At 36.0% G+C, this 14,145-nt stretch overlaps 1 protein-coding gene across 3 annotated transcripts in view; it reads right to left on the bottom strand.

Annotated features, from left to right (window-relative positions):
* LOC110789457 (serine/threonine-protein kinase ATM) overlaps window positions 1–9,608 on the bottom strand; it is a 52,166-nt gene extending 42,558 nt beyond the window's left edge. For 2 of the 3 annotated variants that reach the window (XM_021994122.2, XM_056830280.1), the window contains exons 1-11: window positions 9,355–9,601; window positions 9,121–9,229; window positions 8,879–9,022; window positions 6,817–6,978; window positions 6,513–6,711; window positions 6,242–6,395; window positions 5,986–6,149; window positions 5,405–5,492; window positions 3,424–3,527; window positions 2,003–2,101; window positions 45–101 (exon numbers count right to left, since the gene is read on the bottom strand). In XM_021994122.2, coding sequence (XP_021849814.2) covers window positions 45–101; window positions 2,003–2,101; window positions 3,424–3,527; window positions 5,405–5,492; window positions 5,986–6,149; window positions 6,242–6,395; window positions 6,513–6,711; window positions 6,817–6,978; window positions 8,879–9,022; window positions 9,121–9,229; window positions 9,355–9,432 — 1,358 coding nt within the window. In that variant the 5' untranslated portion in view covers window positions 9,433–9,601. Of the gene's footprint in view, window positions 1–44; window positions 102–2,002; window positions 2,102–3,423; window positions 3,528–5,404; window positions 5,493–5,985; window positions 6,150–6,241; window positions 6,396–6,512; window positions 6,712–6,816; window positions 6,979–8,878; window positions 9,023–9,120; window positions 9,230–9,354 lie in introns of all 3 variants that reach the window. The other variant, XM_056830281.1, reaches the window with a different exon arrangement.
* Between the last annotated feature and the right edge of the window lie 4,537 nt (window positions 9,609–14,145).

The following is a 14,145-nucleotide window of genomic DNA, read 5'->3' as shown; positions in this document are numbered from 1 at the left end:
TTAGAAGATTCAAGAATTAAGAGATACTTATATGTACTGCATACCGTAGTGTCCACAGCAGACCGTCATAAGAATGATCCACATTGGCATCAAACAGGATTCTACAGAATAACAGATGTAACAGTGACCATAAAAACAAAGAATCGGCAAAATTGAAATTGCTAAACAAAAAAAGAAGTTTAAGAAGCCATTGACAACAGCAACAGCTCTAGTTTATTCCAGAGATAGGAAGGCCTGCTTTTTGTTTCCTCGTCTTTAAAATAAAAAAAAACAGCAACAACTCAAGCATGTATACATTTATTCCATTGGCAGGATCTGTGCAGGTCAAGTAAATACAGTTTTACCTCTAACCAACAAACCCAAAAATGAAACTAAAAGTGCAGTAAAATATATTATAATGATGCTACGTAATAATGACATGAGAAAAGCTTATACCGAGTTACTGACTTACACCCCTGTACCATAAAACTCTGATAGGGGGTGGGGGGGGAGATAAATTGTTCCGAAAGAAAAAAGGTACACTCAGGCAATTCAGAAGATTGAACAAACAAGAGTCGGGAGAAGTACACCTGTACACAGCTAACTGGGCTAACCCTCATAGACAAAAAAGCTCAAGAGATAAAAAAATATTTAAAAAAGAACATTGAACTTGCTGAAGTCCCTGACAAAAATGGTGCTCAGGAGTCAGGATCAAGGCAGTCAGCTTACCGCGACACATCAAACTTTAAGATGTCAGAAAATTGTATGTTTATACTTAAGGTTAAAAAACATTCTTTTTGGCGCACTTTGAGATTTAGTTTAACACTTCTATCAACACAGCAGCTGGAAACCCACTATTGACCTAAAATCAAGTCAATGTCGTTGTCCTTGAGAGCACCATAAGAAGGTCACTTAAGCAAATCAAGTCAAATGGAACCACTTCACTCTAAACCATCAGAAACTACAAAAAGGAATCACATTACTGCATTGCAACAAATCATGCACCTGTAATAGAATCAAGAATAAAAGAATAAAAAAAACTAAACTTGAATCACAGGCTAGGACCACAAATTCCCTCCTCGACTGTCTTTCTAGATTTCCGCCGTTGAGTCATGAGAAAGATTCAATTGAATGGATTGTAAGTCACCAAGGAAGAGACAGTGTGGATCATCTGAGTTAATGAACTGAGCCGTGGCCTTCAGCAAGTTAGGTTCACGTTGGACCTGTGATTCACTAGAATCACTGCAGCAATCCGTAACAAGGTCTGGGGTCCAGCCCATGAACCAAGTAACATTATCATAGGACTATTTTACTATCCTTCAACATTTTACTTGAGAAGGGAAAGTTACTTTCGCAAATATAGCTGTGACACCTAAAGATGTTGAAACACAACCCCCTAAATTCAGTAAGTCATGAACTACTTAGAGCCGTATGTTTCAAAACACTAAATATCACAGACCAAGCTTGTACGAAATTTAATCACTAAAGTTATAATAGTAGGAGACGATCTATACACAATTATTACAGATAGAGCACTTTAACTCTAAATTACACTTTTCTTCTCTTGATTTTATGACCAAAGTTATTACATGATACCTAAGAACAAGATGAGTTATGTTACCTCCTCACATAAATGAAGCACACAGCCTCGGTATCTCTACCAATAAAATTATCAAAGTTGAGCTTTTGATTTAGAGTCTGAAAGTGGCTTACGCAAGTGAAAGGAGGAGTCATGACGTATCACCTAGTGAAATCAGCAGGGGGTTTGCCAGCTAACAGGAACAATTACAGTGGCTGACAGTAGCCAAAGTTCCACATCAGAGTCATGGTTGCGGTCGGGTTGGCAGGAAGAAAAACGGGTTTGAGGGTAGAATGCATACGCGGACAATCTTCCGTTTTTTAAAAATATTCGAACATTTCTAGAGGGGAGAGAGGGTTACATTTCATAACCTTTGAATTGAAGGTTATGGGGGGTGAGGAAGGTATAAATAAAGAGCAAGAGAGAGATTTGAGAAAAATATACCTCTCCAAACTGGAGCATATGCCATCAAACCAGTATGCAAAAAGATCCTCAGGTAAGCGAGTTTGATAGCTATGACATAGATGACAAAAGACAGCGTGCCTGTTGTACATCCCCATTAGATATATGAACTTTATACAATCCAGACTGTTAACTCAGAATACAAGAATGTCAACATGTTCCTCATAAGACCAAACATCATACGCATACATTAGAAATTACCTCATCACAACAAAGATAAGTTACAAAATCATCCTATTCCTTTAAATCCTTGAAATTGATTAGATTCATTCATTAAATTTCCACCCCCCTTGACTAATAATAACCACAGCTGGACCTATCAATCGGGTTGGTCATGTTAGATTCAGATTTAGTCATCTTTGGATCCATGTTATTGGCATGGGTCCAGTTGAATCAGGTTATGAGCTGAAATGTGTTAAACCCTGACCTTGGGAGTCATAAACTCCCATATTAAAATCACCCTTTAAGTTATATAAACCTTGAGGCATTTTTTCTTGATTCATAAACGAGTCTTCCTATTAAATGTAAGAGGCCAAATTTTAGTTACTAAAAGTCAATTCAAAAATATATACTAGTACATAAATTTAACCACAAAAATAATAAATCATAGTAAAGTTCTATATGACTAACAGGAAAGTATTGATTACTTTTAATCACAACTGCAAAACATGTGACTAAATCCAATCGAGAATTCGAGACAGACAAAGCAAATAAATCTTAGAAATCATATTGCAACAAAATCACTTAGGTCGTCAAGAAAATCATGAAATAGATGGTCCTATGCTAAAGGTATTGCTTGAACTAAACCTGTATCAACAAATCACAACATAGGGGGAAAAATAAATGAAAAAATTATGTGCAAGTTAAGTTGTAGAAGACTGACAACATGACAGTCATCACTTTAAATACAGTGACAAACACGTTGTGTCACTTGAGTGGCTGTAGGCACATAAGAGTCATAACTATCATAGTCACACTGTTTGTGCACAAGTTTAATAAATAAATGCAAGCTGAGGTAGATTACTTAATTTTCCTGGACTGTGGAAAGAAACTTTTAAGAAGCTCAAGTGCTTAACACACTCTTAAAATCCTCAAGAGACTGCAAAAGCATAACCAAGAAACAAACATCTGAGTATTCAGATAAGTGATGACTTCAGTCTACTGACATTAATTACTTAAATACCATTTCCAGAACAGGGGGTGTTGTTCTGAAGGAGGAAACAGCAGTCAATTCCTCTATATCGCAATGCTTTAAGCTACCAACTTACATGTCAAATAGCCAACATCATAACCCCGCAAAAAAGATAATGTACATATATCCCCAAATGGCACCATCAATTTGCATAATAGAAGTATAAAACTGTAGCACAGGAAGGCATAAGATAAATAGCATTCTAGCTTACCACAACCATTTTCCTCTTGTCAACTGTTCTTGCAAGTAGGCAGCAGCATTTTCCCTCCTAGCTCGTTTTTCAGCTACTGGTCTTTTAATCACACCAGTACATGCCTGCAAGGAGCATCATACTATCATGTTAGAAGCTAAAGGGGAAAAAAACTTTCTTTGAGCAAACAGTATGAGAAAATCGGCATGAAAACAAACCTCTCTCGAAGTAAATATTTGATGGTAAACAGAAGGATGAAAATTTCTACTAGTCCCTCACCTCTATTGTTTCTACTTTTAAATTGTTTGATTACGTTTTACTTCACTACTTTTCTTTGGATTACTTTTCTTTTAAATCTCTTTTAGGCAGAATTTTTACTCTCAAGACAAGTTAAGATAGGAGCTACAGAGTTGGACAAATGTGTTCGCCTGAAGATCCGATTCCATACTGGTTTTTTGATGTGTTGTTCTTTCGTTTTCCTCTTGTTTTTGGCTGCATGGGAGGGATACAACAAAAACAGCCTAAACCATGATCTCAAACGAAAAACGTGATACAGGCTAAAAAGGACTTTGATTAAGTACTTTATTTAATTCATGAGATGAGAAGGAAAAGTATCATTACTGATCTAGAGGCATTGGCATTGTCCTGTTGGGCAACAACCAAAAATGACATGGTAAAGACATCTCCATTATTCCACCAAGGCCTTTTACAAGAGGATCTTGAGGCATTAGAGTGAATAGATAAAACCATGGATAGACCACAAAGCAACAACCTAAAAAGTGATTAGAATGAAAATGTATTAGGCAAGTTACTGTTTTACTGAGAGCATCACAAACTTCCCTGCCTCAAATTCTCTGTATACAACAGTGGGTGGGAAACTGGGGAATCATCTGGTGTTTTTTAATGAAAAATATTTCTATTCTCGTAGTTCTCTATATTTTAATTATCCACCTCTATGTGGATTTCCAGGTGCTGAAGAGGTTACAAGCTTATAGGAGGAGTACATGTCTAGCTAGGATCAACAACAATGACAATCTGCAAATTCCACAGCCAAATAAGTGTATTTTCCTTAATGTGTTTGTGTTATACTTATCGTGTCATGAAGGCAACCATCCATTTTTACCTAAATTGTGAGAGGCTGCTTGTATAGAACAAGCTGTTTAGAAACATGGGGGTTTGATGGGTTTATTTACCTTCTAATTTGGTTCATTTGCTGGTTGCCTACCTAGGTTTATGAAAGGAAGTACAAGTGAGTTTCTTTGGAGACCAGCATGTTCAGCTACGCTTTGAATTTGTGACTTCAGCAAAATAAGATTGACTTTCCGTATGAACAAGGTGTGAATTTTGCAGGATAAAGTAGTTTAACGTACTTACCCTTGGTGAGGGATTTTTTCAGTTGATGTCTTGCGTAGTTGGTTATTTTTAAACTAAATTCACTTAAGAGAACAACTTGTCCTCTACGGTATCGTTCACCCTAATACAATTTCTATATTAGTGTAACTATTAATAATTTCAAAGGTTCATCTCTCACAGGTCTCACTAATGCTCATCGACTAGACTAAGCAAAATGGAATGGAGCTGGCAGCACTTTGGTTTATGTTGTTTATCACGCACCCCTCCACCTAATTCTTGCTTTTATCATAAAACTATTTCATGTTTACTACCTACAGAAAGAAATTGAACAAAGAGCCATAATCATCACACCTCTCCTCCACCGAGAGAAAGAGAAAGAGAAAGAGATCGAGAGAGAGAGAGCGAGAGGAACAGCAGAGTAACACAATTATGAATGAGGAAGGGCAAATATCAAACTATCTCACTCCGCAAAGGGGAAGAGAAAGAAAGCAATAACGCATCCTCACACATAACAAGTGGAGTTCATCATACATACTACCTCATCTGGAAGAAAAAAAATGTTACCTCAATGGTATTTATTTGAACAAGAAAAGTGACAACCATAGTACGGAGGTAGTATTACGTAAAGAGGAGCTGCAGGAAAACTAACCCGATAGAAAACAAGTGCTGCTAGCTCCAGTAGACTGCGATGAGTACATGCCAACATACCGAACTTTTCCTCTTTTGATGTGTCAGGCCTGAGAGGGACAAAGGGTTCATATTATTTTATTCCTAATTCAGTAATCCTTTTGTGGTTAGCTGACAGAAGATCAGTTCATTACTTCCATTTTAAATAACAAAACAATCGAAGCAAACATCTTTTCCTCTATTCCAATATCATTTTTAGTAATAAAGCATAAGTTCTTGAGTAGGTGTCACTTCCAAGGTGGTGAAAAAACTTCATTCCTTCGGCGACAAGGAAACATGGAGAAACCATCAAGTGACGTCAAAACCTTATTTTATATTGTAAGTATAAATTTGTACTTTGTTAGTGACATCCAGGGCGTATCTAGCCAGGATATTTCTTGGAGCTTTTTGTGTCTAGCAAATTTAGATATTATGCTCAACTCAGAAATCCAGTCACCTCTTAGAGCCAAGAAAATCTTCCACTAACTCTCTAACAACCACTTGCATTTACCTAAAATTACTAAAGCAACTAGAAATAGGAGACAGAAATGACATAAATCTCACCGTGATGCAGCAATGCTGGGCATACTGTATTGATCTAGCTCCTTACTAAGTACCTCCAGAAGTTGTTCCACTAAAGGGATACCGTCTTTATCTTTGTCTTCCTCTTCATCTTCATTCACTCTCATTAAATTTAGCTGTAACTTCATATACAAAATGAAACCCTCCTAAAAAAGTACAAACTCTATTAGTTGAAACGACAGTTGTAAGGAAAGAGCAAGTAAATGTTGCATTGGGCATTAGTTATTTAGTTTGAGACCTTGAGCTCACGATCAGCAATATGCCAATTATCAAATACAAACCGCTTCACAGATTTATAAACATCCAAGGACTGACGTCCCAGATTTGGACCATCTTTTAACAAGTACGAATTTAGACACTCAGTTAGCTTGCGCGAAATCCTCCCAACCTCCCTGCAAATTTCGATGAGGATAAAGAACTACAGATTCTGAGAAACATTGACCAATTAAGATAAAGCAGCAACAAATAAAATCATATATGAAGCAGTATTGAAGGGTTAACGGGTGCACCTCATAGATTTAAAGATCTCAATAAAGAACACAACTACTGTTTCTCTTAGATGATCAGGAAAATCCCCTGGAGGATTTTCAATTAGAGAATGTAGTGTCAAAACACAGCGGAAGACCTCTTCTTTCGGATGATTAGAGTGACAAGAATCCTCCTCCATTACACTTGGTTCAACTTTTTCCATGTACAGACGCACAAGTCCTTCCAAAAAGACATCAAAAAACAAAAGATAGATACACAAGAGCAAATAGGCCACATCTTTTTTAAAGTAGGAATAGATGTCAAATAAGATACAAAGCAACTCACCAGAATAGACGCGATTTCTCATGTGAAAACAATAATCTTGGACTCCCAGAATATGCCGCAGGATAATAGAGTATTCAGAGTGAAAGCTTGGAACATCTTTTAAAACATCCCAAATGTGATTAAAGAGAGCCTTCACAACCGCAATAAGCGGAAGATTGTTCCCTAGCAGGGTTAGACAAGAAGCGGCAAAAAAATTTAATCACGTGTCTTTATGATAAGGGAAAAAGAACATTAAATTAGACTACAACCTCTTTTTTTCTCTTTTCTTTCTTTCAGGTGGAAACCCACATGTTTACAGAAGACATACGGGTTAGAGAAGAAAAATGTATTACATCCTAGAGTTATCAATATTCATCATAGGCACTGCAACCTTTACTAATAAAACAAGATACGGAATTTCGTTACAAGGGGAAATACAATGGAAATATAGTGAACCAATCATGCAATAGAGTGAAAATCAAACTGCAAAGGTATACCAGTGAAACCAATTACTCAACAAAGCCCAAGTAAAAGTAAAAACACGGATACTAGACACTACAAGCAGAATCAGAAAAGAGACACATTTTAAAACTGTATTAATAATACTTCCTCCGTTCTTTTTTACTTGCACCATTTAGATTTGTATACTATTCACATGCTCTCTTTTGACTGAATTTTGTGATTTATACATAAGGAAAAATATAGTCATATGGAATCTTGTTAGATTTGTCTCGATTTATACTTTCAAGATATTAACTTTTTATAATTTTTACTAAGAGCTAATTGAAGACATTGACGGAACAAGTTATGTGTTGGTAAGTTTGAAACTCCAAATGGTGCAAGTAACAAAGAACGGAGAAAGTATTCCTCTTCATCCACCCACCCACATAATCACCACTCACCATGAACAAACTTCTTTAAAAGTCTTCAACATTCAATGCCTGCTACTTAAGTTACGCACTGAAAACTCAATTAGTGTCCCTCCCGAAGAACAACTAACTAAAATCTTTAAGATCTTTAAGGTGTTGAACAAGTCCACAACTTTACTTCCACCACAAAACACAACATAATGGAGACAATTTTGCCAACTAACATAGAATAACTTAGGTGCAAGCCCGAGGACTGGGTCCTTCTGGAACAATTATTCGCTACTAGGAAACCTTATTGGGAAATAATCACTGATTTTTTTCTTCTATGAACCCATATATTCATAGTACAAAAAATCGAGAGACTTGTATCAATTAATTTGATAAAAGAGGAATCAACTAATGCCCACAAAAATTAATGGTAACAAGCTAGAGAGGGGAAAAAGAAAAGGAAATCATAAAGCAGAAAAATAGCATGAGAATGGTTCCTCAAATGTCTCCTCTATGGGACTGAATGGTTGGAGCAAAGTCTAGAGTTAGAATGGTACTCGTCTTTACTTGACTTTGCGGATATATTGATACATGGGGGCTGCAGCCCGATGGCATGATGACATTTGCTCCGACACTCCTATTATGGCATTATTCTTAACTTGCAACAGGTACCTCATTCATATGAGAGTAAAAGTATTATAACACTTAGCTACAATCAGACCAAGAAATCCTCAAAATCTTGAGGCAATTTCCCACGATGGATGCATAATTACAGTATTACTTACAGAGGACAAAGTAGCGAGGGAGAGAGAGAAAAGAGTCAAATTATGTAAACCCTCACGACTCACGAGTGTGACAGTCACAGTACAGCTATATGTTTACTCTGCCAAATTTCTAAAAGACTGCTAATGTGAGCAACACTTCATTTGTTGGTGCATTAACTTTTAGATACCTGCACGGAATCCACAAATAAACACAACCAAATAACCGAAGAGATTGCCTCTCTTCTGTGTACCATGTCAAGGCCCATTGTTGCTCTAGCATTCGGAAACAAAACATAATAAGTACGCTACTACGCTACTAAGTAAAGGGTGACCAAATGCAATTCCAAAAGCCATCCATCTTTTATTCCTAAAACCGCAATGAGTAAAATAAACATGATCGTAAACTCATCACTTTTCTGACTTAATGCATGACAACAATTGAACTTGTATCCATAATCTTACCATAACCCTTGCTATCCTGGGCCCTTTGCACCACAATCCGAAGAGTTTTAGCAAACATCAACTTCGGCAACCGCCTCTTACTTGCCGATATCTCCTTATTTGTGCAATCAATCAGCAAAGAGACAAGAAACGGCCAAGTTTCAGCTGCGTATACAACAACGATATCCATAACCGCTTAAAACCCCCTTAAATTTCAAAAATCCGATAAAACACAAACTAAATTAACAAAAATTGAATCTTACATCCAGGAATTTCATCTGGTTTAAGCATTGCAGTCTTACGATTGAGAAATTGACAGAGATTTATCGACCTTTCACCTCCTAACCATGTATTCAACAATTTCATTCCATCCTAAAATCATCCGATAATCAAAAATAAATACATATATAGTCAAATTGAAAGCAAATAATAGTTGATTGAAAGCTTAATCAAACAATAAAATAATGAAATTCAGATAATAGTTAGTTTTTCCATACTTCTCGAATTTTCACTTTATCGGAAGATAGCTTGGTGACGATCTCCTGTATATCCCTTGAACTAACTGTTGTCTTCATCGCACCAGTGGCGATTGAGGGAAGAAGAGTACGAAAGCACTTTGCTAAGGAAGAACTGGAGGAGAGAGTAATGGCGGGAAACTCATTGAAAGGGTTTAGAGAGGGTTCTAGACTTCTAGTGTTGCTGAAAATCTAACACAAAATGTGAAAGTGTTGCTCGTTTTCCACAGTGGTTTTCTTTAGAAATGTTTTTTTTTTTTTTTTATGCCGAAGAAATGGATTTTATTCACGTATGCGCGGAAGTATGGAACGTTTTTGTTAAAACACAAGGTTTTATTTTTATTTTTATTTTTATTTTGACAAGAAGAGTTAAAATTCTTTGATTCAAGCTGGGATATATACATTTGTACTACTTGATTTTCTCACACTCTTTTGTTGCCTCTCGATTTAGCTAAAGGTTATCCTAAACTTTCCAAAAAAAATTCAACACAATTAAAAAGGATCAAGGTCTAGTGGTTGTAAGGCCTCCTTCCACCCCTGTAACAGGGGTTCGATTCTCACTCCTTTGTTGCCTCTCAAGTCAGCCAAATGTTACCTTAACCTTCCCAAAGAAGGTTCAACACAATCCAAGAGGATCAAGGTTGGTGCAGTGGTTGTAAAGCCTCCTTCCACCCCTGTGATAGGGGTTCGATTCTCACTCCTTACAAGAAGGATCCTTCTTTTAAGAGAATTCTCCTTACCTTACAAAAATATACATTTGTACTAGTACTTTGGGAGGAAGTATAAATCCATATCTGAAATGGGGCACACCGCCCTCGGTATGTCTAATGTTGAAATGGAGTAGTTGCATATATGTTGTGGGTCTAGTCCACTTTTGTGCATAAGTTATGTTAATACTTGTGCGTGTGTTTTAAGTGGAAGCGCAATATTCCACTTATTGTTGTGGCCCAATGTTGGGTTATATTGAACCTTCTTTAGGGTAACCTTTGGCTGACTTGAGTGACAGCAAAGGAGTGTGAGAAAATCAGAAAACACACACACAAAAGGGAGAGGAGAGGAGATAAAGAGAAAAGAGGTGTTAGTAGCCTTCAGGACAGTCATCAGAAAAATATTGTTTGTCGGAGTTTCAACGGTCGGATCGTGCTGATTTTTTGTCAGCTTGTTGAGGATACATAGGGCCTCATTTTGAACGGTTGGATCGTCGTTTGAACTCTGGTTTGTCCTTGATAGCTGCTGGACAGAACCTGCGTTTTTGGGTGATATTCCTCATCTCTTGTCTCTTAATTGTAGATCTCTTATGTATGGATGTGTTGGTGGATTCTGATCCTTTGTATGACTGATTTGGGTTATTTTTCCCTCATATCATAATAAGAGAAGTTGATAAGGGTGAACTCCTCACAAATCCTGTGGTTTTTACTTTTCACATCGAAGGGTTTTTCCACGTATGTGTTGATTGCATTTTGTTCTTCCGCATTTGATTATTTGTTGTTGTCCTTTATTAGTTGATTGCTAGGTTATTTGTTTGGTGGATTATTTGTGGTGTATTGGAGATATATTTTTGGTTGATTGTCTTGGAGGTGATCCTTGTGAGTAGTTGATATACTACTAGGATCGTCCCTGTCTAAAATGAAGTGTAAAATTAAACTAGAACGATATAAAAATACACTTTCTCCGTTTTTGTAATTATTGCACTGTTTGCAATTTTAAGCTATTCACATTCTCTCTCTTTATCAACTTTTAGTGTTTTATACATAAAGAATTATATAGTCATGTGTGGTCTTGTTAGATTTGTCTTGATATACATTTTCAACATATCAACTTAAGTATAATTTTAGCTAATGCATGCAAAGAGAAATTAAAGGCCAAGTTTTGCATTGACAAGCGTAAAACTTCAAATGGTGCAATAATATAAAAACACAGAGGAAGTACTATTTTTTTACATGAAGTTAATTAGTTAGGAGTAACTAATAAAGTTTCAGATAATTATGGCTATGTTTATTACTCCAATAAAATCATCACATATAGTCACAATAGACTATATAAACTATAGCGTAAGTAAAAATGTGTTGATTAGAAAGAAGCGAAAGAAATATATCTGTATATTATAACATTACATACTTTCATCCAAAGATAGCTTTGGATTGTGCCTCATGTCGAGCACCCATATTTGTATCTGTTTAGGTTGGACCCACTTCCAAAATACTAGTCACTAACGTGACATTTCAAACGAAAAAAATTATGGTTTGAGCTCACGTGTCAATTTGTCGTGTTTTTGACAGTCGGCCAATTTTGTTGCGATGTTTTAAAAAAAGACATGCATAAGGGGCTGTAAGAAATTGAAATTAAGTAATTTTGAGTTTTTTTACTATAACAAGAAAAACTTTAACACTTACATTGTAGGCCACATTTAAGATTCGGCCTTACAATTCCATTGTTACTAGTGCCCTAGCTTAATTTGCTAGATAATGAAAAAGATACATATCTTATCTATTTTTCAAATAAGTTGCAATACTTTGTGTGAAAACGACTTAATTTTGCGTGTCTTGTTACACGCTTGCACGCCTATATACCTCGTATATCATATATTGTCGTACTTTTTTCATGTTGAATCCTATTGATTAACAGTTTGATGTCATGTACAAGTAATACTTGAAACAATCGGTCATCGGAATTCATTAAATGGTTCTTCTTTCTTGAAAAGAAAAGGCACACCAATTAGAATAGCCTTCTCTCAAAATTGCGTGCTCCTAATAACTTATCTAAGAATCAAAAAAAAAATTAAAAATTTAACCATAGTAGGATTAATGGAATGGTTCTTAAAGTAGAAGAAAGGTATCTTGAATTCACGCAAATAATTGTGTGTAGACGCACATTCTTTGATGCATGGGTAGCTTGTTAATCACACCTGTCCTACAAACCGAGGACGATACATACAGTCCAAGTTATCTAAGCCACTAGTATTGCACATTTGCACTAGCAAGTGGGCCTCCGTTGTAAGAGAGTGTTGGGCCCTGGGCCCACCAAAAGGGTCCCGTTTATAAAGACAACAAAAGAATGGTGCATAAAGAGCGCGAGTTCATTCTTCAACTGTAGTATAGTACTGTACACTGTACTACTGTAGTGTGTGAAATCCAAAATCCAAATGCAAAGCAACTCCTTTTATACTAGCAGCAGCATGCCAGCAGTATTTATGGAATTTTCTTGGTGTACACGTGGTATCCATATTGCATATACGACCAAATTGGTAGCTACTCAACATTTCTTTGAGGATTAATTGATCCTAACACTGACTACTCCATATTATTGTAGTTTGCATTATTACGTCATCATGAAGAACCTCTAACTCTTATATGTGACCGGCCAGCCACATCATTAACTTGATGGTGTAGCGTATTCATATTTATAAATAAGCCTAACGCGTTTTAAATCTAGCGCGTTGGTTAAAGAAATCTAAAAGTAACATGCACCAGCATACAAAATAAAGTAACACTAGTCTATACAAGGAACATCTAGCTAACATAAAACTGCAATAAAACAAGAAAAGTAACACGGATACAATGTATAAGTAACACCATTATAGAAAGTCGAGTAACACCAGTCTATACAAGGAATCTATAACATGAAATTGAATAAACCGTAGTAAAACAAGAAAAGTAACAACGATTGAATACAATGTATAAGTAACATCAACATAAAAAGTCATGTAACACTGCACCATTCAATAACCTTCTCCGTAGTAGATGCGTCCGCGCGAGAGAGTTGCGCATGCGCGTCACATCATCAAATTGATGGTGTGGTTGGTCACACAAAAGACGCACTGCATAGAGATTATTACATTATTGTTGCTCACTTCAGTCATTTGCTTTTCGTTCTCATTGAATTTGTTTTAGCTAATTACAGAGTATTAATTCATACAAGAAATTGCAGTTCACCAATGGAAGTGGCTCAAACTGTCAAACATAGATTTGAATAGATGGACAGGTGACTAGTATTAGGTGTTGGTTTAGTGGGTCTTTTTTTTGTTTATGCAAATGAGCTACAAGGCCAAGGGTAATATAAATTACAATGAGGGAGGAAGATTCAAAGTTAAAACGTATCAACACATGTCCTCACTCTTTTTCAATAGGTCAAGACCTCATTGGGGAAGTATGTGCGGCTAACGGTGACGTATGAGCAAATACATAAGTGAGCTAGCCGACAAAAGAGGTAAACGACAAGTAATGGAACAATGGTATTTTTTTTAAAAAAGAAATAGTATTTTTTAAAAAGAAATGATATAATGAAATTGTACTCTTTGTTTTGAAGAAATGATACTCTTTTTAACGAAATGATATTTTTTTAAACGAAATGATACTTTTTTAAACAAAATGGTACTGAAAAATGGTATTAAAATGTTACTTTTTTTAACAAAATGGTACTGAAATGGTATTGAAATGTACTTTTATCTTTTTTGTCTTTTCCTCCTACCACCCTTTTTTATTTTGTCATTTAGTGAGTGTTATATTTTTGCTATACATAACCGGTAGCCGCCTCGCTAACCTCAAACCTCATCGGTATTATTTAAATGTCTCTAATTATACATTTGTATAGATTTATGCGTAAGACGGTAGAGATCACTCATTTGTTTGCATACTGACATAATGTGTTATGATACAATATCTTCTAATGCCTGATCAATTAAATAAATCCATTATCATCACCAACGTACATGCATGTAAGTACTATGATGTGAGCATTTGTTTGGTTCAACTGATCGAGTTGACTAAAATTAAC

Source organism: Spinacia oleracea, chromosome 5 (assembly GCF_020520425.1).
Source record: "Spinacia oleracea cultivar Varoflay chromosome 5, BTI_SOV_V1, whole genome shotgun sequence".
NCBI classification, from domain to species: domain Eukaryota; kingdom Viridiplantae; phylum Streptophyta; class Magnoliopsida; order Caryophyllales; family Amaranthaceae; genus Spinacia; species Spinacia oleracea.
Note: the sequence above shows the minus strand (reverse complement) of the source record. Positions and strands in the feature narration are given on the sequence as shown.